Here is a 24,010-nt window from a genome sequence, read left to right on the forward strand (position 1 = left end):
TTTAATTTGTTTTCGTCCCAGTCTTCCTGTCAAGCCTTCCCGGTATACATATCTATGTATGTAAAATAAAATATATAGTATATTCATATGTATAAGTACGTATGTATAAGTTAAATCGGAGCTGAGGGAAAATGATATTTGTAATTTTTTATTTATATTGTCTACCGGCAAAAAGTTACCAACGAAAATGTTTTTTGATATACATACATATATTTTGATAGCACCTGAATCATAAATTGTAGTGGTTTTCATCCACGGATCAAAATGAAAGAGGAATCGTAATGATTATATTTAGATATCGAAGAACGATATGAAATAAATATTAAATACTACTTTTAAGTTCTACTTTGTTTATTTTGTTAAATATTTTTGTATTTTAATTAAATAAAATGCGTTTTTTATGTTATGTAATGTGTTATTATTTATTTTTATGCCAAGTTTGACCTTCAATATAATAATAGTTTAATTAACATCACTCACCATGTCTTACTTTTCAATTTTGAACATTATCAGTTTGATTATTTATTATTTTATGTCGACTAATGATATATGTACAATGGATTGATTTGCAGCATATTTAATTCAATTCTAATGTCTACTTGTTGTAAACAATTAATTCTAAATCTTATACTTTGTGTATTTATGTAAGTGTTGGGATAGAAACAAAATAGTATTTATATATTTATATTTATTACATCTAACATATAAATGTATTCTTAATTTACAACGAAATCGTATGTGGAGAACAAAATTCAGCGGGCGTACATTGTATTTTATCTACATACATTATTTTATACGAATAAATAAGAAGTTGTCGTTTGGTATAGTTTGTAAAGCTCGCACTTTTGAAACCAGACATGGTTTTTGTTTATTATTATTTACTTATATCTCTTACACATTACAGAACTTTAATTATAGTAGATATAATCTAAATATAATTTACATTAATTAGTTTTAATACCAAAGAGATTTCTTGATCTTGGACATTTTTTTTCTTTTTGCTAAAGAGTTTAAATGTTTAACTTATTGTGGTTGCTTTTTTGCATACTATGAATTCGTACACAAGTTTAACGAGCAAAAAGCACTTTTGCCGTCTGCAGAGCACGTGCAATCGTTGCATTCGTCTTTGAATTGATCACCGGGAGTGCAACGGTATCCCGGCCCGTTAACAGCTGAAACAATGTAAAACGTCTTTTGAAACTTACATCTACGTTCCCTTACGTGTTTTATATGTAAAATTCAATAATATATTAGATATTATGTACAAGAATATTAATATTACATTCAGAAGTACCTCTCTTCTCTCTGGGAGGGCACGCTCTTCTCATACAAGCTGCTCGTTTTCCATTTGCATCACAAGTACAACGATTGCAATCGTTCATGAAAACTGATCCCGGCTCGCAAGTAAAGTCCGTTGAGAAGACATCTTAAAGTTTTTAAAAAATACAATAGTAAATGTTTAAACAATCGGGGTATTCTAAAATTTGGTCTAATTTAAATCACCTATTGCTCGCTTTTCACGTGGACAAGCTTTCAACGTACATGCGGCAAATTTTCCACTTTCATGACATGTGCATGTATTGCAGTCGCTTTTGAAAGATTTTCCAGGCTCACAAGTGAAATCAGGAGCGTTTACAGCTAAATATACACATTTGTCATTTATACATACATATATAATGATAAAAACATTAGGAATACTTATAATAAAATTTTATGGAAACTCTTATCAAAATCACTCGAGATGATTTGCAACATATGTTTATTGTTTTTTTACATTAAAATGAGAACTCTTTCTTACTGGTTGTTTTGGAAACTTTCGATAAAATAAACTCTATGTTCAGACCAATTGCCGTATGGTTGGCTTTCGTGGCCTTACGACCCACGAGTTGTCCTATGTTTTTTGGTGCTGACCGCACTGGTCAGCCGCCACTGACACTTCCGCTCCAACCGTCGCCGCTTGAACACTGCTTCTAAGCGGCTCGCTTCCTTGATCCCGAATCACCAATTCGAGACTGGTGATGTTTGATGATACTTGGAGACCAGCTCCATTATTCGTCCCGGGTGAATTGAGGAAGCCTGGTCTGTCTTCGTCACGAAGGCAGACAACTCAGACACGTGTTCTTTGTATACGAACTCCCCCCCCCCTCCTTCCCCCCTGCTTGCTCTCTATACGTTTAAACTTAAAATACAGTTGCTCACATACAGATTTACAACCTGTTTTCATTATATAAATCTCGCACCATTTTCCGTCTCCCCGCATCACACTCACACATACGCACACTGTACGAGAGAGAGAGACAGAGAGCCGAGCCATCAGCAGAGACCAGACCACAGATGACGATCCGCGGGCACCATGAGGGAAGCCACGCCACGCTTTACTACGAGCTCTACGAACATCACGTCCAGGTGGCTTCTCGATTGAGAACGCCTGGCGTCTGTACACTCTAATTTCCAATACCAAGTCTCATCTCCGATGGAAATATATGATAAAAAGTATATGTAATTACCAGTTTCACGTTTTTCGCGGGGAAGACATAACTTTCTAGTGCAAGCAGCAAGTTTTCCACTTATATGACAAGTGCAACGATTGCAATCGTTCATAAAGACAGATCCTGGCTCACATGTGAAATCCGGTGAGTCGACATCTGAAGTTAAAGAATTAATAAAATAGTTAAAGGTTCAAATCGTTAACACATCTTAATGTTCTTAATAAAGTACAATTAAATGTATTTACCAATTGATCGTTTTTCACGTGGAAGACACGCTCTCCTCGTACAAGCAGCTCGTTTTCCACTTGCATCACAGGTACAACGATTGCAATCGTTATTGAAAACTGATCCTGGCTCACATGTGAAGTCCGGTGAGAAGACATCTGAAATTTCATGAAAAATGTAATTGCAAATGTTTAAATAATTTGTGCATATCGTCTGATTATAAAAACCTATTGCTCTCCTCTCTCTTGGAAGACATGCTCTTCTCGTACAAGCAGCTTGTTTTCCATTTAAATCACAAACGCAACGATTACAATCGTTCAGGAAAACTGTTCCCGGCTCGGAAGTGAAGTCCGGAGAGAAGACATCTGTAATTTTATAAAAAATATGATAGTAAATGTTTGAATAATCGCAGTATTTAACATATAGGCTAATTATAATCACCTATTGCTTGATTTTTAGGTGGACAAGCCATCAACGTACATGCGGCAAATTTTCCACTTTCATGACATTTACATGTATTGCAGTCGCTTTTGAAAGATTTTCCGGGCTCACAATTGAAACCAGGTGTGTTAACTGCTAAAATATAAACATTTGTCGATATAAAAAAATATGTGAATATAAAAAAGAAATTATTTGGGAAGAATAACCATTTATAAAAATTTTTATAATATGTATATGTGTGTACTCTTTTCATATTTATTTAAATAGCAATTATTTCTTATTAGCTGTAATGGAGACCTTCTTGATAAAATAAACTTTCATTTCCAATACCAGACCTGATCCCAGATGGAAATATATGATAAAAACAATATGTAATTACCAGTTTCACGTTTTTCGCGGGGAAGACATAACTTTCTAGTGCATGCAGCACGTTTTCCACTTATATGACAAGTGCAACGATTACAATCGTTTATAAAGACAGATCCTGGCTCACATGTGAAGTCCGGTGAATCAACATCTGAAATTAAAGAACAAATAAAATAGAAAATGTTCAAAGGGTTATAAATTAATATGAACCATTATAAAATGATGTTCATGTTATAAAACTAAAGCATCTTCAATATCGGCAATATGCAGAAGTGATGCACTCAGATAAAGCACTGTCTACTGATCTCTCTTTTCATGAGCTTCATTATTCAAAGAGCACGTTTTTCTACTGCAAATTGCACTCTGTTTGTTACGTATGCATCGATTGCATTTCTCAATAAAATCTTTTCAATTTAAACAATGAATAACTCTAATATATGTACATTTATGTATACTCATATTTATACCATAATTGTTTAATAATGAAAATTGAACAACCTACATGCATACATTGTATATAGCGTTCTATTTTATTAATATAAACTAACCTCTTTTTCTCGTCGCAGCTTTCCCACACTCTGTCCTGGTACATGTGAAATCTAAACCATCGTTTGTACACAAGCAAGTGTTGCAGTCTATCCTGAACTCTTCTCCTGGTTGACATTTTTTAGCGAGAGGCTGATCCCCCTTTAAAATTCAATTGAAACATTTAAATGCAAAACACAACATATGTATGTACATATAAGTTCATAGAGTCTGTGCATATTTTAAGAAATTAACAAACTTAATCATATATTTTTAAAACACTTTTACTATGTATATTTATATTTCCAAAATTTCATGTCTTATATTATCTACATACAATACATTTTCGAATAACAATGTGTATTATAATATTAATCAAATCAAATATCAATATATTGTTTGCCATATTTTGTTTGTTCCCATAACCTAAAAATTAAATGTAATATTATAATTTCAATAATTGATGCCATTGAAATGAAAGTGGGATAAAATACATTTTAATACAGAAATTAAATAAAAACCAGATAATTTCAATTAAACAATGTAAATTTTGATATATGTATGTATGTTCATATAAAGCATACATAAATTGCACTACTTTTTATTTTGAATTATAAAAGCTATATCTAGATGTGGATTAGAACTTTAGATAATGAATTTGTTTATATGTATATGATCCTTATTTTTATGTGATTTAGATATATTACAATAGCTTTTTTAAACTGAAGAAAACAAACAAAAACATTTATATTTACTGTGATATTTTCAATTTTCAATAAATGTTTTTGGACCATGCAAGCAGTCTTTGGATCTGGTTTATAACTTTTGACAATAGATTTGTCTTAGTGTGATCCTTATCTTGAGTTTGATCTCATTTTTTGTGTGATTTTCAAAATATACAGTAGGTTTTAAAATTGATAAAAGCAGTATAAAAACAACATCATATCAAGGTTAAAAGAAAAATAAACATGAACTTATATGAAATCAACATTAAACTTATATGAAATCATTGAATATTCTATAAAAATATGCTTCTTTATTAAATTTAATTATCTTTGAAGCAATTAGTTATTGGATAATTTATGTAAATCATACTGAATAAATGAATTTTTAAGAAAGTGTATGGCGATATTTTATCCCTGTACATTCCAACAGCATAATTTAACCACAAGTACTCTCGATATATCATCAACACCGCTGCATATATATATTTTTAACACTTCCTCTTGGTGCACACATAATCTGTGCCGTCCAAGTTGCACTCACAGTTGTTGCAACCCCGCTTGAACTTGTGCTCCGGCGTGCAAACCTTGGTTAGAGCACCACCATCTCCGGTAGCATCAAACTCTGGACACTTGTTCTTGGTGCACGAGTAACCTGTGACGTCCAAGCTGTACACGCAAGTGTTGCACTCCATGCGGAAAGTCTTTTCTGTATCACATACCCGGCTCAGTGCTCCACCGTCTCCGGACGGATCAAACTTTGGTGGCACAACTCTTCTAGACACACTGATGTGACGACCCTGAAAGTTATATCGACTTTTAAATCTTATGTCAATAATCAGATGATGTTCGAAGTTTGAAAATCAATACTGATTCATGTTCAAAAATTAAAAATAAAGTTGAAAATTTGTTCAGAAAGATCTATCAATAGGAGAAATGCTGCAGTTATTAATCAGGATACATCACATATAGTTATTAGCCACTTGAATTTTCAAGTTGAAATATAAGAACATTGTGACATTACAGAGAACCTTTTATATCCCCAATGACGCTGCCATTTACTTCTAATAATTGCTAGGATCATTCAATTCGATTTCTTAATTCATTGGACTATCGTACAGATTACCTGTGCAAAGATTATGAAGAGAGAACGACAAGACATAAACTACATTTTTTGCATGCAAGACGTACATTCTTAGATAGCATCTTCTTTTACAAAATTCTAAATAATCATCAACTGTGCACCCCTTTTGGGCAAAATAAGGCTGCGCCCCATAAGACTGCGCCCCATAAGGCTGCGCCCCATGAGGCTGCGCCCCCCTGCGCCTCCTTCGGAGCCCCATGCGGCTGAGCCCCATAATAATGCGCCCCCTTCGGGGCCCCATGCGGCTGAGCCCCATAAGACTGCGCCCCCTTCGGGGCCCCATGTGGCTGAGCTCCATAAGGCAGCGGCTTCTTCGGGGCCCCATGATGCTGCGCCCCTTGTGGTGCCCCTGGCGGGGCCCCATGAAACTATTGAATCGAAAATTTTTTATATATAACTTGGTATTAAGCTTAAACTTTTAGATATGAAATTTCAGTTCAATAAACCAAAAGGTTTCTGAGAAAAACATAAAAAACCTCGATTCTCTAGAGTAAAAGTACTACTTCCGGTTCAGATAGAAATATTTAAAAAATATAAGGTTATAAAAATTATTATTTCTATCATATTTAAAAAAAATTCAGTCTGATTCAGTTAGTGGTTTGGGAGATAATTGAATTCAAAAACTTAAAAAAAAGAGGACACCTATAAGGGGAGGTACCATTTCCGGTCAACTTAAAAATTTGAAAAAAAATTACGACGTGTCGATAAGAATTTCATTAACCGATACTAAGTTTCAGTTCGATAGGACTAACGGTGTTAAAAATATCCCCGAAATACACACACACACACATTTTTTCTAGATCATGAAAACGTGATCAGTGATCGATTCTGAGTTTGAATCAGTCAAAATCTCGAGTTCGAATTTTCGCATGATCACAAAACTTCATCTATTGTTACTACGTACATAGATAAAGTAATAAAACGAATCGCGTGATCGATGACGTCACCGATCTACGGACGACGAACCAACGAACGAACGAAGGATACATACAAAGTCTCTTTCCAAATTATATATTAGACTAGTGTTGGAGCCGTTGATTTCAACGGGTGGTTTCGAAAAGGAATTGAAACTCGAATAAAAATAAAGTTAAAGATATTGAATCGACTGGTTTCGGAAAGAAATTGATGCACGAATTACGAATGACAAATTACGAATTACGTTTTGTGCATCGCCGACGCCTCCGGCACCCCGGGGCCTTCGCCCCCGGCGCTTCCGTCGCTCCGGGGCCTTCGCCCCCAGCACCGCCGACGCCTTTGGTGCCCCCAGCGCCCCCGATGCCTTCGGCCTCAGCGCCGCTGACGCCTCCGGCGCCCCCAACGCCCCCGATGCCTTCGGCACCCCTGATAAAATAAAATAAATAATCACATCATATATATGCATAATATCGCTATTCTGTGTGTCTGTCTATCTGTACCATTTTTTTTTTATATAATCTAAGCTAGTTAGCTAATTTGATACATACTATTCTAATATATATTTATCCTAATCACACAATTGTAAAAATATATTCTACGTGTAACGCAACGTTCTCCCCATCGTCCCATAGGGCAACACTAGCCCTTTATTTCGAGTGGCCACACAGGAAAATGCCTTACAGGCGCGCGCGCATGGAAAGCGACCCTCTCTACCGCCAGCCGTCATCCGGGAAAGATCTCTTCTGTGCACGTCTCCAGGGGGAGACGGGGCTTAGAGATCCACCATCAGTGCTGAAGAACCGCTGTGAGGTCGAGTGCAGCATCACTCCCTCCCCTGAGTTCCAGCACAACGTCCCCTGTATTCCTGACGCCGTTTCTGGAGAAACATCCAGCCGTGAGACGAGCGCAGAGCCAACTCCCAACCACGAGGAAGCTGTTATCAACGAGACGATTTAAAGTCAGGAACCTCCCCGACTATATATAACTGTATCCCAAGGTTAGTCCACGTTTCCATATAACCCGACCGAAAAAAAAACGGAGACAACGCCTTCTGCACACAAATCGTAAGATTAGATAAGCGCGAATAAAAAATTGCAGACGAACGGTTTGAATAAAAAAACAATTTATTTTAATATTCGGTACAAGAGTTGATCAAGAGGGTGATAACAAAAAAGGTTATCACCCTCGGATAACATGAAAATATCCTTTGACGCTTTTTCGTGGATTTCTATTGCGTTAATTCTTCCTGAGAATCTTTAAAAGTTTGGTTGTTTTGATCGTGCGGCTCTCTCGAGTGCATTTATCCGATCATCCTGAAGAGGTTCCCGGAAGAATGCACTGAATTGCACCGAATAGTGGCGCAGTGTCGAAAATCCACAAAAATTGTCCTTATTTATTTATATAGCAAACTGCTAATGCATATAACATTAAATAACAACTAAAATTATAAATCATCTTCCACAAAGGTATCCATTAACACCCTTCAAGAAAGCATCAATGTTATTAGCACTTCTAATGCTTTCAGGAAGGGCATATTTCTAGTATAATTACTATGGATATCACTGTTTCTTATTATATAATCCTTAAGCTTATCAAAATATTATTATTATTATTAGTTAAATATTTGTAGATGCTTTTCAAATAACAATAGACCACTCCATTGGTGTTGAATGCAAGAGAGCAAAAAATAATGGTTTTTCTAAGAAATTAACTATAGTGAAGCATTTTTTGTGCGAATAGCATCCTTCGAACACCGATCTATGATAAAAAGTACACCTTTAGCAAGCAGTGAATTCAACTTTTTCATTCAATAAACGAATTAAAAATATGAATACGGACATATTTAAGATTAGGTTAAATTAATTATTTTATTTTATATATGTATGTATGTAATAAATTTATTTTCTTCGATTTTTGTAACGTGGCAAATATCATAAATATCTCGATTTAGTCTCTTCGCGATATGGAAAATATCGATATGAATGATTATTTTATTTGTTTTGTTTAACCATCTCCCCTGTGGCTTTCCTTGCACCCTTTAAAATTCTCACGGGTAACGTTCAAGCACTTCTGTCGTCCATTATTCCAGCTGCATGACCCACTAATTGCCCTTTCAATCTTTTTACTTTTTCACTATGTCAACCACCGTAGTCTTAGTTTTCGAAAAGTTGATTATTCAAATAACGAATAGTTAAAAATCGAACTAATAATTCGAATATTCGAATGGGAGCCCTAGTATATGTATGTACATACATATGTTACAGTGAATCTGTATCTTAATCAACTCGTAAATTTCAATTAGACATAAGATCTACAAATACTACTTAGTATCCACAAATTCATTTATAGGGATTTTAATTTAATCTCCTCGAACTGTACGAGTGAGGATCTTAATTTTGTTTCATCTTTGTTAGATTTGAGTCAAATCAATTTTTTAAAAACCGATTATAATGGTTCCATTTTAGATTTAATCTTTACTAATATTGATTGTGTTAATATATCTGTATCAAGAGCGTATAATCCTTTAGTTGCAGAGGATATTTATCATCCAGCGCTTGATGTTGATATTATTTTTAATTTAGCTAATGTTAATATTAATAATCTGTTGTGTTCTGACGGAAAAATGATGCCTGGATAGGAATTTGAATATGGTGATAAACTGGTTAAATTAGGAAATAATCTGGCCAATTGTGATTGGAATGAGTTGTATAAGTGTATGTATATAAATTGCTATCCATTGTTCCATTGTTGTAAATCCTCTGTAAAAAAGGTTCGGCAAACCTTTAACAATGCATTTACAACCTTTGAACAATACGCGGCACCTTCTGGGTCCGGTGACTATATATAGTGAATGTAATGGCATTTTTGATAAAAAAAAATTGCTCAGTTATCCAACGATTATAAGTATCCTAAATGGTTTTCAAAAGATTTAATTAAGATTATTCAAAGAAAAATTTACGTCCATAAAATTTGGAAAACAACGAAATGTTGCATAGCACGTGTTGATTTTGTATATCTGCGTAAATTAGTAAAATCAACTATGGATGATTGCCGTAAAAAATATATTTCAAATTGTGAAATTGCACTATCTAAGGAGCCGTCTGCTTTCTGGTCACTTATTAATTCTAAATTTATAGACAATTAAGGTTTGCGAGCTACAAAAATGCTGGGATTCTTACTACGAGTTAGAAAACCTTTTCAGAGTGCGTTGGTGCCTAAAATTCTTTATGAATCTCTAGCACGTAGCAACCTAGAATTTTCTTCCATTATATGGAATCCTACCAATATAACTGATTCATTGAAAATTGAGAGAATCCAAACACGGTAATTATCCTTGGCTATATCCTATGTAGTTCATTCCTATTAGGGGCGTTGGGTTTCAACTCATTGGTGTCTCCTCGGGATATGTTACTGGGAAGGCACTTTTTTAAGCTGTTGAATGGGATAATACACAATCCTCAGGTTCTTAATGAATTATTCTTCTTCTTAATGAATTCTTAGGAAAAAGAGCTCTTAATCAATTTAGGTTTTATGCACCTTGTAAATTCAGGGACCTGAGGAATCGTGATTTGTTTGTTCCTCCTGTGACTCGCACAAATATGTTGGCAACGGCTCCTATATATGTATATATGTAGAGGGCGATATATCTGCTCAACCGGATTGCTGGTGAAATTGACCTCTTCAATATAAACTATGCTAATCTGGTTGAGTGGTTGATTTTGCCAATTATAAATGTGAATGATTGTTATTTTTATATACCTCCTTTACGTTTCACTTACGATTACAATTCAGGAAAAAGTTTGCCTCTTATCCGATCGTTTTCATACTTTGCCATATTGCTCATTTTGGTCATCAATATAAGTAAATGGATCCTCCGTCATTGCGATAGAGATAAAATATCGTTTAAGAAGCTTTTCTAGCCCGAAAATTTTTAATCTCGGTGACGTTTGGTAGTCATTAATTTTATACATAGATGGCGGTAGTAAAAAAAAAAATTGGTGTTTTTATTCAAAATAATAATTTTATATATAAATTATAGAAGAGGTTTGTTTTTAAAAAACTTTTTTTTTATCGTCGGGTAAAGTATAAACACTCTTTTTTTTTGTTAAGTTAAGTGTTATGATTTTATGATTATAATGATGTTGTGTTAGTATTGTTATTATTATTGTTATCATGTTATTATTATTGAATGACTGGCCACAGTGACGCGTTGGAGCTTTCTGTAATGTCACTGTGGCTAATATGTTAAATAAATATATCACTCAACTGTCAAAAATCATAAAAGTATCGATACATGAAGTTTTGTGTTTATTTCTATATACATTTTCATTTTTATAGTTATACTGAAGTAACGGGTGGATCTTCTTTCGTGGTGCCCTTGTCGTTGGATCTTATAGCTTTGGACCTTATGTCGTGACACGGTTTTTATGCTATGGCCTATGAATGATGACAAAATTTAAAATAAAATAATTTTTTGGACTAAGGTAATCATCCTTTTTATACAACATTTTTTTTAAAGCGAGAAAACATTTAAAAATATTTCCATCTTCTTTATGATTAAAATTTAAAATACTATAAATTTTGATTAGGGTAACCAGGCTTTTTTATACAGCAAAATTTTTGTAGTGAGATTAAAATCGAAAAATATTCCCATCGTCCCTATGCAAAGTTTAAAATAAAATAGATTTTTTGACTAGGGCAACCAACCTTGTTATACAACAGTTTTTTTTTAAGTCAGAAAACATCTCAAAATATTCCCATCATCTTTATGATTAAAATTTAAAATACTTTAAATTTTATTAGGGTAACCAGCCTTTTTTATACAACGAATTTTTTTAATTGACAAATAATCTAATTTATTTTGAAAATCTATTTTATTTTAAATTTTGTATAAGAACGGTGGGTATATTTTTTGTTGTATAAAAAAGGCTGGTTACTGTAGTCAAAATATTATAGTATTTTATTTTAAATTTTAGAATAATTGAAAGCATTTAAACGATGGGAATATTTTTGGATTTTTTCTCACTTAAATTTAAAGATACATGTCATTAAACATTACTTACATATTATATTGATTGTTTTTTCACTTTAAAAATTGTTGTATGAAAAGATTGGAAAGCCCTGTCTCAAAAATAATATTTTAAGCTTGCAATATTTATTGCATTAAGGCTTTTAAATTTTATTTCCAACTCGAAAAAAATTTTTGTATAAAAAGCCTAGTTACCCTAGTCAAAAAATTAACATATTTTTAATTTTGCAATAATTTATATCACAGAGATGATGGTTATATTTTTAGATGATTTCGAGCTTTAAAAAAAATGTTGTATAACAAGTTTGGTTACCCTACTCCAAAATTTTTTTTTATTTTAAATTTTGTCATCATTTATAGCATAAAAACTATAGGAATATTTTTAAATTTTATTTTCAACTTGAAGAATTTTTTGAATAAAAAAAGGCTGGTTACCATAGTCAAAATATTGTTACGTACGCCGGGGATTGAGCGAATTGTACTTAGACCAACGGATATCTGTTATCGGTTAACTAAATGCATGCACTTACTTCCAAAGATTATATCTGGACTCTAAGTGCATTTAGGCTAAACAATGACCGTTATTAGTTATTTCTCAGAATCGGTATGGGAAGACCCAATCTCTTGGAAATACATATCCGAATACGTGACTATACAACAGGAAAACAGATTAGGCGTCCTGAGAGATCTACCCTTTATAAGGCGGTACGTAGGCGATATAATTCATTCTGGGCGGAGCAGTGACAGTGTGTGTAACTCCTTAATCATCAATAAATGCTGTGAAACGACTGTTGGCTTTTACTTGGATCCTCCACCCACCCCTACGTAACAATATTATCATATTTGAAATTTTGCAATCATTTATAGCCCAAAAATAATGTTAATATTATTTCTTTTTTTTTCTGACTTCATCTGATTTTGTAGTATAAAAAAAGTTTGGTCACCCCAGTCCAAAAAATTATTTTATTTTAATTTTTACAATTATTTATAGCTTTAAGACGATGGTATATTTTTAGATTTTTTTTCCCACTACAAAAATTTTTTTCTATTAAAAAAGGATGGTTACCCTGGTCCAAAAAATTATTGCATTTTAAATTTTGCAATTCATTATATCGTTAAGATGATAAGAATATTTAAAAAAAATTTTCTCAATTCAAAAATTTTATTATATAAAAAAAGTAAATCAAGATTTTCAGATGACCTTTAACCGATGATGAGATCATCTCAGCGTTAAAATAAATACATACAGATATACATATGTACACACATATAGATATGTATACATACATATATGTATGGAAATTTGCTTTTGTGTGCGTGTATGTACACAAAGCGCAAGCTAATTTTATTCACGTATATACGCGTGAGCGGACGTTAACGCAAAGTTTTTATCCACGCATATACGCGTGAGCGGACAGTAAAGTGTTAATATTAGATTCAGATTGTACTTATCAATGTTGTATTATACCTACGCAACTACATTCAAATTTAATCAGTGATATACATAGATAGCTTTGAAGAGTGAACATTCAGTCTACGTTGAATAAATCACTGAGATATGTATGTATTATATTATAACTTAAAATACATATGCTTACATACATACATATGTATTTGTACCAAATAAAATTTAAATTTTATTTGGTATATTTGTATGTGCTGAAGAACCAACTATCTTCGAAAAATACATTTTATTTATATTTGTTTTAGATTCGAACGTCAACAAACGCAACGCATTTGCAATCTTGTCTAGGAACGTAGGAGCTTCACATCGAGGTATGTACCAATCTATAGTACAAATTTTCATATGATATACATATGTACAATAAAAATATGTAATATAATATAACGGAAGGATGTATGTATGTATTTATGTGTGTATGGGACGCCCGACAACTTAGCGCATGGACTATTCAGCGCATAATCATTTTTTTCATAAAGTTTTAAATACGTTTTCTATATTATAATTACTGTATTGAAATGCGCATACATTTATTTGTTTTGAACACATCAACCGCTTCTTCGGGCGTCAAAATCGTTGACCACGTAATTTATTTTTGATCTGCGGGAATAAAAAGAAGTCATTTGGTGCCAAATCAGGGCTGTACGGTGGATGAGTGCTCAAATAGGCGGTTGTTTGAGCTGATGTGTGCGAGCTCGCATTGTCATGATGGAGAATGATTCGTCTTTGGCGGTTGGTTTTCCTTATTTCTCCGAAGACTTCTGGAAAATAAATGGTTGTGTACCATTCGGATTTGACCGGTCTACGTTCTACCAATGGTACAGTTGCGACCTGTCCAGTTTTTCCGAAGAAACGGACGACCATTTGCTTCGAAGTCTTTCGTGCGCGAACAACTTTTGTAGGGTTTGATTCATCTTGGACTCCTGATTTATTTCTGGCTCATATTATATTTATTTTATTTTATTTTTACGGTCAAGAAAAAATTGACCATTTTACATGATGGAAATGGAGAAAGAAAAAAAATATGAAATAAATTACAATGAAATATAAAATATAAAAGAAAAATCAATAATTAGAATAATGCATACATGCATGCATATACCTACACATAAGCTCAATTACATACACATTTGTGCACACACACGCATGCAATTATAAACAAACGCATATATACATGCACGTATAGTAGGGTTGCCATAGACCGGGACACCCCCCCCCCCCCAATAAAAATAATTTATTATATTTTTTGATAGTTTAATTAAAATAAATTGAATCATGTTTAATTTGATTTTATTTTACTCATTCTCTCTTGTCTTCACTCTTCCCCAACTTCTTGAACTCGATCTTCAATGCTCTTCTTTGCCCAATCATATTTTTCTGACTTTTTTACTTTTTGAAGGAGTTCCTTTTTCGCTTTTACATAATTATAAAATTCGATGCATGACATTTTATAATTGAAAACGCACTGAATTATGCTTTCTACTGTGTCAATTGAAAGCTTGTTTCGTTCATCTGTCCACTGAGTATTAATTAATGAAAATACACGCTCAACGTGTGCATTATGTGCTGGGACAGCGTACAGGTTTTGGCACAATTTCAGTAGGTTAGTTTTTCTTTCTGTTTCTTTAGTATTTTTAAAAAAGCATAACCATTTATCATGTACATCTTTGGTATCCCATTCTTCATGTGTTTCATTTTCAATAAATGATTTCATGTACAATAATTACTTCCTCGTGAATTGAATCCGTGAAAAATATATTGATATTACTTAAATATGCAATAGATTCTTCAACTCGTTCCCATTTGAGTACATCATTGAGAAGCATCCATGAAAAAACATCATATTTCGCGATTGGAACAGACCACTGTTCCAAATATTTAATTTCAACTTTGAAGAAATTATCCACTTCTTCATCAAACACTTTTAATTGTGTTATCGTAACTTCTTTGCATTCTTTCAGTTTGTTGTAGGTTTGTTTTGCTTGTATTTACTAGTTAATCTTTCCATTAATTGTTTTTTTTTTGTATCTTCTAAAATATGTTTTACTTCTATTGTAGTTATAGCCTTTTCAGGCTTTTTAATTTGCTTTTCAAATAAAAACATTTGACTGTGTACTAACATGGTGTTAAGTTCTGACAAATGATTTTTAAAGAAATCAATTATCGCTTTTGGAGCATTTTCTTCATTTGAGAAAAAGTCTTTCAACGCCTCCCACATGCTTAGTATTCTTGTAATTGATGGAAGGAGTGATAACCATCTGCTTCTAGTGCAAACCCACTTAATTATATATTATCGGAAAGTATTATTTTTAAATAATATCTGGGACAAATATCCTTCTGAAGGGGACACTGGGACGCAAGCCTCAAAACGGGGACATGTCCCCGTAAACTGGGACGTATGGCAACCCTAACGTATAGGCATATGCATACATAAATATATACACGTACACATACATTCATATATTACAAAAGAAATTAGATTATATTAAAAAAATATTTAAATAGAATAGATTTCATGTTACATTTACTAACAATGAATAAATCGACCATGGACAATTCGTTTCCAACTCTGTGCAGTCTCAACATAGCTGGGATCAATGAGTAATTAGTGGTAAACCTGGGCATATCAAAAAGATGGTTACATCTAATTGATCTACCCGGCACATGGAAGCACACTAAACTCACCAACTCAGAGCAGTTAATAGTGCCGTTAAGAAGACCACACAGAATTGAAATATCATTAATTTTCCTTCTGTCATATAATTTTAGCAAATGAATTTTCCTGTAAATAATAACATTACTGATATGATGATTATGACTTTTAAAAAATTAAAATTTGATGAATCTAATGAACTTTAATTGCACTGACTCTATTATGTTGATTTGTTTCATTAAATAAGGAGACCAAATGGTAGAATTGTACTCTAATTGGTTTCTAACCAGAGTGGTGTTTTGATGGCATTTTTTTTTGATAAAATTTATATGAGAATTAAAAGTTAATTTGTCGTCAAAAATAACTCCTAGATCTTTAATTAGCGATGATGATGGTAATGATTCATTATTTATATGATAATTATAAATAATTTTGTTATTTGACCTACTGAACCTGACAACAGAACACTTCTTAATGTTTAAATATAATTTATTAAAAGAACACTAATCGTTTAATGAGTTTAAATTAGTTTGTAAAGTAGCACAATCATTAGTGTCTTTTATACATTTAAATATTTTTAAATCGTCTGCAAATAAGAGCACTTTAACATCATTAAATTTATTTATAATATCATTTATAAAAATATTGAATAGCACTGGTCCCATGTGAGATCCTTGGGGAACGCCACTAGTTGGATTAAAGGAGTAAGATTTAGAATGACCGATTTTAACTAATAATGATCTATTGGACAAATAGCTCCGAAACCAGTTTAGTAATACACCGCTGATTCCGATACTGTTTAGTTTATATAATAAAATCTCAATATCAACTTTGTCAAATGCGTTACTGAAATCAGTGTAAATTGAGTCAACTTGCAATTTAACAGATAAGGCATTAGAAATAAAATTTTCATATAATAATAAATTGGATAAGGTAGATCTATCAGAAGTAAAACCATGTTGTTGTGGAATAATGATGTTATTAATGAAAGGAATAAATTCGTCTAATACTAAACTTTCAAAAAGTTTTGGAATAGTCGATAATTGACAGATGGCTCCATAGTTCATTACATTATGTTTATCCCCATTTTTATGAAGAGGCATTAAATAGCCAGACTTCCAAGAATTGGGAAATATACCAGTGGAAATAGATTGATTAAAGGAAATAGATTGATTGACTGAATCATTAGTATTGTCAACAAATTTACCGTTAAGTTGAATGTTTTCTGGTATATATGTTTTATTATTGTTTAATTCTTTAGTAAATGACCAAAAATATTTGGAATTTGAATCAATAAATGATTATGTTTTTTTAATATAAAGTTTAAAACATTTGGATATATGTATGTAGTTTACACAAAGCTCTTAGTTTTTTGAATTCAATATATAAGTGTGTAGAGTTATAAATTTTGAATAATTTGTGCACACTTTTTTTATGTATTAGGTTTTTTAATTCGGGACTAAACCATTTTGGAAAAAAATGCAATTTATTTTTATATTGAGGAACATGGTTGTATATACAAGAGATTAATAATTCATTCAGTATAATGACTTTTGATTCAAAGTTAATGTTATCGTTTAAGAACGACCAATTAGTGACATTTAATTGGTTCATGATTTCGTTATAATCAGCTCTGTGAAAATCAAAAATATTTTGCTGAATTAAAGGTAGATTAGTAGATTTATATACAGTAATATTAATATCTAGGGGTGGATGATGGCCATCCACTGGAGATAGAACATCATGAGATTTCATAACGTTAGTGTTTTTGAAATTGGAAAAAACTAAATCTAAGACATGATCATTCAAGTTGGAAATAGTATTAAATTGAGACCTAAATTTAAAGATAAATTTATAATTTCTTGATGAATTGGAGAATTTTCATTCATTTCAAGGTTTTGCCAGTCCAAATTTGGTAGATTAAAATCACCAGTTATTAAGAATTTTGAATCAGGATATTTTAATCTGATTGTTTCAATATTATTTATAAAATTGTTATATACACCTTTACATTGAAAATTTTGGTTGATATAAATATTTGTTCGATGGAATCGTCTGTGTTGATGATGACAGATGATGAATGAACTTTTTTAATAAGAATTGCCACGCCACGGTGTTTATGTTTCTATCATATCTATACATATTGTATGTATGAAAGTTTAGTTCGGAGTCATTTATAAGGTTGTTTAGCCACGTGTCTGTTAATAATATGATGTCATATGCGGAAGCAGCTATAGCATTTTTAAGGAATTGTATTTTAGATATAATGCTTCTGACATTTTGGTAATATATTGTTAGTTTTTTGTACTATTTTTATTTATTATTTTATGCACTCCGTTAAAATATTTTATTATTAGGTCACTTTCACCTTTGTCTTTTCTATTATTCATTTCGTTCCACAATTTGTTTATATGTAGTCTTTGCATGTACGTTAGGTCATTTTTTATTTTAATTCCTAGTTTGGGTCCTTTTCCAAGTAATGATATTGCTGTTTGCTGTTCATCGAGTTTAACCTTTAGGGGCCTTGGCTTCATTCCTTGCTTTAATCCGATTCTATGAGCGGTGAATTTGTGGTTAGGTAGCTCGGCTTTTGACAATAAATTTGCGATTACATTATTGTCGTCATTATTATTAGCTGTTTCAGTAATGTCAAATATGATAACATTGTTTTTTCTATTTTTTCTTTCTTCCATTTCGCTAACAAGTTCCAATGTCGATTCAATCGTGGTGGGTGAATCCTTAGACATATACATTTTGGTAGCTGACAGCTCCCTTCCAGCATTGCAATATTACAGGACATTTCGCCTACAGTTTGCGAGATATCAGAGGTGAAAGGCATCAATTTGGCCATTTGGTCCTTGTTAAATTTATTGGCAGGGTCCATGAGGATTTGGACCATACTCTCTAATATTTTGGAGACGCTTTGTACGTACTTGGCCATTTTATAATAATAACAATGAAGGAGTAGCAAAAACACACTTTGGCGACACGACCGAACGCGACGACGAACGATTATTTATGTTTATTATATGTATGTGTAGATCCATGATTCGTCACCTGTGCAGATGTTATATACAGCATTTGATGCACCGTGATTGTATTTTTGCAACATTTCCTTGCACCAATCGACACAAGCCTCTTTCGTTTGCGCGATTGTCAAATTATGCGGGATCCAACGCGAACAAATGTTTTTTGCAATCATGCAATATCCATTTGATTGGTGTCAAACTAATGTTCAAGGATGTTTCAATCTCCCGGTATTTTACATGACGATCTTGAATTACACTGTTCGACAAATGACGACTTTTTTTTTGGTTCATACACGAGATATGACTTTTCTTATAGATCTATGCCCAGTGAACACGAATCTGGTAATAAAAAATGTCGATTGGCTCGAGATTCGTAGATATATGTGTTTTTTAAATCGCGCGATTTTTCTATATCTTGGTGTTGTTCGGTCGAAAATCAAAATCTATCAATTTTCTTTTCAAAATGAATATTGTAATCTATAGTCGGGTATTTTATCTTTCATTTGTAGTACTTTTCAGCATTCAAATCTCTCAAAGTAGTCGTCCAGTTCAAATCAAAAGTCAAAAGTACGTATTTTCACTTGGGATTTTTTCCCACTGTTAATACTATTTTATATTGAGTATTTTCTGTTGAAACATATTTATTGGGATAGTGTTCTAGCCACATTATTTTTTGTTTTTGTTTAAAAGGGTTAATTGGAAGTGTGCTGAATTTTAAATCGTTAAAATTGCGAGTTAACGTCTAGTACTATTATTTACTCGTATTCACACGAATCTGAATTGAATTTATGGGGATAATATATTAAATTGTATTTATATGAGAATTAAATAAAATTCCACTTAGAAAAATCATATTTCGACTATTCTTGTGGATTAATAACAAAAATTCGTTTATTTTATCGAGGTAAGCCAGTTATCAATAGAATTTTTGAAGAATAGCGAACTACGCCCACGATTTAGTACATCGATGCATTCTTGCCTTGATAATCCACGTCGAAAGTTATGAAAAATAGTCGCACGAGAATGTTCACGTATTAATTCCATTTTATGACAGCTATGAATTTATTTTATGACAGCTATGAAGTCCACGTAAACAAAAGAATAAGTTATTGTAAGCAAAGCGTTCTGAAGACGTTTATGCTACAAATTTTTTTTACACTTAACAATGAAACCAAATATTTGTTTTTTCATTATTAGGCCAGAAACTAAAAGAGTACTTATCCCTCGTATTACGTTTCTGGTTTTGTTTCCAGTTTCAGTTCCGGTTGCGGATTCGTATTTCAGTTCCATTTCCGGATTTCCATTTCATTTTCGAATCTCGATTCCTATTTTAGTTCCAGTTCCAGATTCTTATTTCACTTCCGATTCCCGATTCTTATTTCAGATCTAATTCCGGATCCCTTTTTTAGTTTCGGTTTCAGATTCATAATTCAGTACCGGTTCCAAATTCCTATTTCAGTTCCGGTTTCACTTCGGTTCCGACTTTGGTAGCAACTTCGGTTCCGACTTCAGTTACAATTACGATTACGACGACAATTGTTGTTGTTTGTTATTATAATTATACAAATGACTTTATTTTAACGCATACTAGTGGTTTTACCCGGCTTCACTCGGTATTTGTAATATAAACCGCTTAAACATGGATAATCTAATAGTAAACATTTGATTAAATTTATTGGAATAGTTTTATTTTATTTAAATTTATTTGAATATTCATTTGTTTTTTTGTTAAATTGAATGTCACGGATTTTACGAACCAAACAAACATACATACAAAACATCTTTCGAAATTATATATTAGACTGTGAAACGCGTAACGCCACAGAAAGGGGTAACGATAAAAAATTCGGATGTGATAAACCCACGACATTATCTATATATTTGAGGAATATAAAACGAAAGTATAGAAAACGAAATTCGATAGTTAACACACATACCGGTTATGAGAGCATTTTCGATACAAATTGAGCGCAAATCTATGGAAATTTATACAAGACAAAATTATGCATATTATAAATATTAAATTTCAAAAAGATAAAAACAATTTAGAGGAACCAGAGGTTAATTTTTTTATTTCGCAAAAAATAAAAAAAGTGGCCTGAAATTGAATTTAGACATGAATTTAATTTCAATTTGCGATGAAATATTTAATTTCCATATTATCTCGGTAAATGAAATTAATATTTATATATTTAAAATACTTGGGGGAAGCAGTATAGCCGATGAACCCATTATTTTTTTAGATCATTAAAATGTTCACTGATATAATTAAAACCAGGGCTTTTCATGGGTTGGTTATATCCGAATTTTTTTCTATTAAAACATTTACATTGTACGAATGTACATATATACAGCAGAACATTTTTGCCATGAGCAAAGAGCAACTGGTTTATCTTTATCTTTATATAATATGATAAAGAATATAAATCATAAAATTTGGTGACTGAAAATGTTAGCATTGGTAAGTGTAACACGTCTTACGAAAACTTTCGAAATTCAATGTATATCGAATTATTCATATAGTTATGCATGTATGTACATACATACATATGTACGATGTAAAATATAAATAATTTATTTGTAAAATGCGCTATTGTAAGAAAATCACATTATTACAACAAGTTTAATTAATTAAATATGTTTGTATTTTCGTAAAAAACTCCGTTCGAATGAATCACAAAGCTCTTTTTTATTCCAGGTCTAATTTTCCGTCAATATTTGCCCCACCTCATTCATTGCCACTCCTCTCGAAGACATCATCATTCATCTGTGCTAATTTCAAAAGTAAGCAGATTTCCAATTTTAAATTAAGAATAGCGCCAAGTGAAAGTTTACAAACTCTTTTTTTATTCCAGGTCTACTGTTTCTTTGATATTTGCCCCGCCTCAGTGCCATATAAGAATTAAAATTTAAAACTAAGCATATCTTCGTTCTAATTCGTCCAACTTATAATGGCTTCCACTTCGAACACTACCAAGACGATTGGTGGCATCGAAATTAATGATGGAGGATCATTTGAGGATCGCTTATTTAATTTCGTGAATTATTTTGTAAGTGAGGTTGAAACTACACTGGAACTCCACTACGATATTTTAGAGAATAATAAAAGAAAATCTGGCAAATATCCAACCGTGATTGCCGAGGCTATTGGATTAAGTGCTACGTATTTTACCGGTATAAATGGCGTAGCAAAACTTTTCAAAGAACCTCTTAGCATTCCGTTTGAAAAATACTACAAAATGAAAAGCTACTCGTATGCTGATCTCGTTTACAGTCTTCGGAAATACAAACAGGAAGGGAGGGTTTTGTTCGTCAAAATTGGGACAGAAGTTTTCAGAAGCTTTGAGCACCAATTCATGGGAGCCACCACTAAACACGGATCTCGTCCAGCCATGAAAAGACTTGGAAAGGACGCGGCTCACAGATTCATGAATTTCGTCAAAGAAAGTGGAAAAGAAAAGGAATTGCCCGATAAAAATTTAAAAGCATTTAATGACATATTTGGAAAATCAAAGAAAGGATTAATCGACAAGGTTCCGACCGGAGTTGGAAAGTTAAGAATAACAACTAGGTTTGATATAAAATACAAAAAAGATAATTTAAAGATGGATTGGAACATCGAAAACATCTACGAAAGATCTGGAGTCGTCAAAGAAAATGACGGTGGATTTCAATATTACGAACGTAAGCAATCGGATTGTAAGAGGTACTTTTATCGTCGACTTCTAGATGGTGAAATTTTAGAAAAGGAATATGAATTTGTAAGTGCACCCGAATTCATCTTCCAATATACTGCTGATTCAACATATATGGAACAGGAAGAAATGATATTAGTAAAAATTAATGACGATGATGAAGCTTTCGGCCGAAGAAGACAATTAGAGATACTTGAAGATTTGAAGAAAGAATTCGAAAACAATAGGGAATTCACAAAGAGTGAAAACAAAATACACTATGATATGATTATCGGTGATGTGGAAGAACGTATCAAATCGATTCAAAGCGAGTTGAAAAAATGCATTACAGAGGAAGGCGAAAAAACTAGAGGTGATTTTAAAAATAGAATTAAAAGTTTAAGTGAAAAAATGGATTCCAAAACTGATACAATAAAAAATGAAACTACTACTAACAAAGATATTATTATAAATACAGTTCAAGACAGTTCAAATAAAATTTTAAAAGAAATAAACTCATTGAAACAAATTGAAAAAGTCCAATTAAAACAAATAACATTCGGGTTATTTGGTGCTGTGAAAACATTCACTGGACGAACGGAAGAATTTCAAAAATTACACACTGCCTTAACAGAAAACGGAAAGACAACGATCATTTCTCAATCAGCCGCAATCACTGGACTCGGAGGAATTGGGAAAACCTCACTAGCTGTGAAATATGCAGAGCTTCAATCCGAATTTTATCATATTATTGTGATGATAAAATGTGAAAAAGCAGAAAATATCGTTAAATCTTTCATATCGTTGGCTAAAAAGTTGAAAATAGAAACAGAAATAGAGATTAGAAAAGAAAATTCTAAAGATGAAAAGGAACGAGAGAAGCGAGAAAGAGATATTAACGAAATAGTTCAGGATGTATATAGCTATCTAGAAAACGATGAACGAAAATCATTAATTATATTGGACAACGTTGAGAATTACAATGACGTGAAAGATTTCATTTTCCAAGGAAACATAAGAAGTAGAAATATATACACGTTAATAACATCCCGATGGAGAGATTGGGACGGCGGAGAGAGTGGAGACTTTATAGTGATTTCATTGGAAGTGTTTTCTGAAAAAGATGCTATTGATTACGTGAACAAAAATTTAGAACAGGAAAATTTAGAAGATGTAAAGAAATTGACGGAGGAATTGGGGAGACTACCGTTGGCTCTCAAGCAGAGTGTTGGTTATATAAAGATAAGAAATAAGGAAGCTGGCAAATGGAGTAAAATGACAAAATTTACGATTGCAGAATACTTACGTTTATTCCGGAATAAACAACAATTATTGA

At 32.4% G+C, this 24,010-nt stretch overlaps 3 protein-coding genes and 1 long non-coding RNA gene across 4 annotated transcripts in view; 2 read left to right on the forward strand and 2 right to left on the reverse strand.

The window, feature by feature from the left end:
- The window catches only part of LOC143910030 (uncharacterized), a 49,705-nt gene that overhangs the window by 16,678 nt on the left and 9,017 nt on the right, over positions 1-24,010 (forward strand). The gene's annotated exons all lie outside the window — the stretch shown is intronic.
- On the reverse strand, positions 916-3,186 carry LOC143910032 (uncharacterized). Its single transcript, XM_077428371.1, has 7 exons — positions 3,156-3,186; positions 2,942-3,079; positions 2,735-2,872; positions 2,508-2,645; positions 1,504-1,638; positions 1,283-1,426; positions 916-1,172 (listed from the first exon to the last, which is right to left on the reverse strand). The coding sequence occupies exons 1-7, from the start codon at positions 3,184-3,186 to the stop codon at positions 1,048-1,050; spliced, it is 849 nt and encodes a 282-aa protein (XP_077284497.1). The 3' UTR covers positions 916-1,047.
- Positions 4,328-7,457, reverse strand: LOC143910033 (uncharacterized). Its single transcript, XM_077428372.1, has 2 exons — positions 7,404-7,457; positions 4,328-5,568 (listed from the first exon to the last, which is right to left on the reverse strand). The coding sequence occupies exons 1-2, from the start codon at positions 7,455-7,457 to the stop codon at positions 5,260-5,262; spliced, it is 363 nt and encodes a 120-aa protein (XP_077284498.1). The 3' UTR covers positions 4,328-5,259.
- On the forward strand, positions 7,496-13,632 carry LOC143909288 (uncharacterized). The gene is made up of 2 exons (XR_013260326.1): positions 7,496-7,824; positions 13,567-13,632. It is a non-coding gene; the product is annotated as an uncharacterized LOC143909288 (long non-coding RNA).

The sequence above is a fragment of the Arctopsyche grandis genome, chromosome 3 (genome assembly GCF_051622035.1).
Source record: "Arctopsyche grandis isolate Sample6627 chromosome 3, ASM5162203v2, whole genome shotgun sequence".
In the NCBI taxonomy this organism is placed as follows: domain Eukaryota; kingdom Metazoa; phylum Arthropoda; class Insecta; order Trichoptera; family Hydropsychidae; genus Arctopsyche; species Arctopsyche grandis.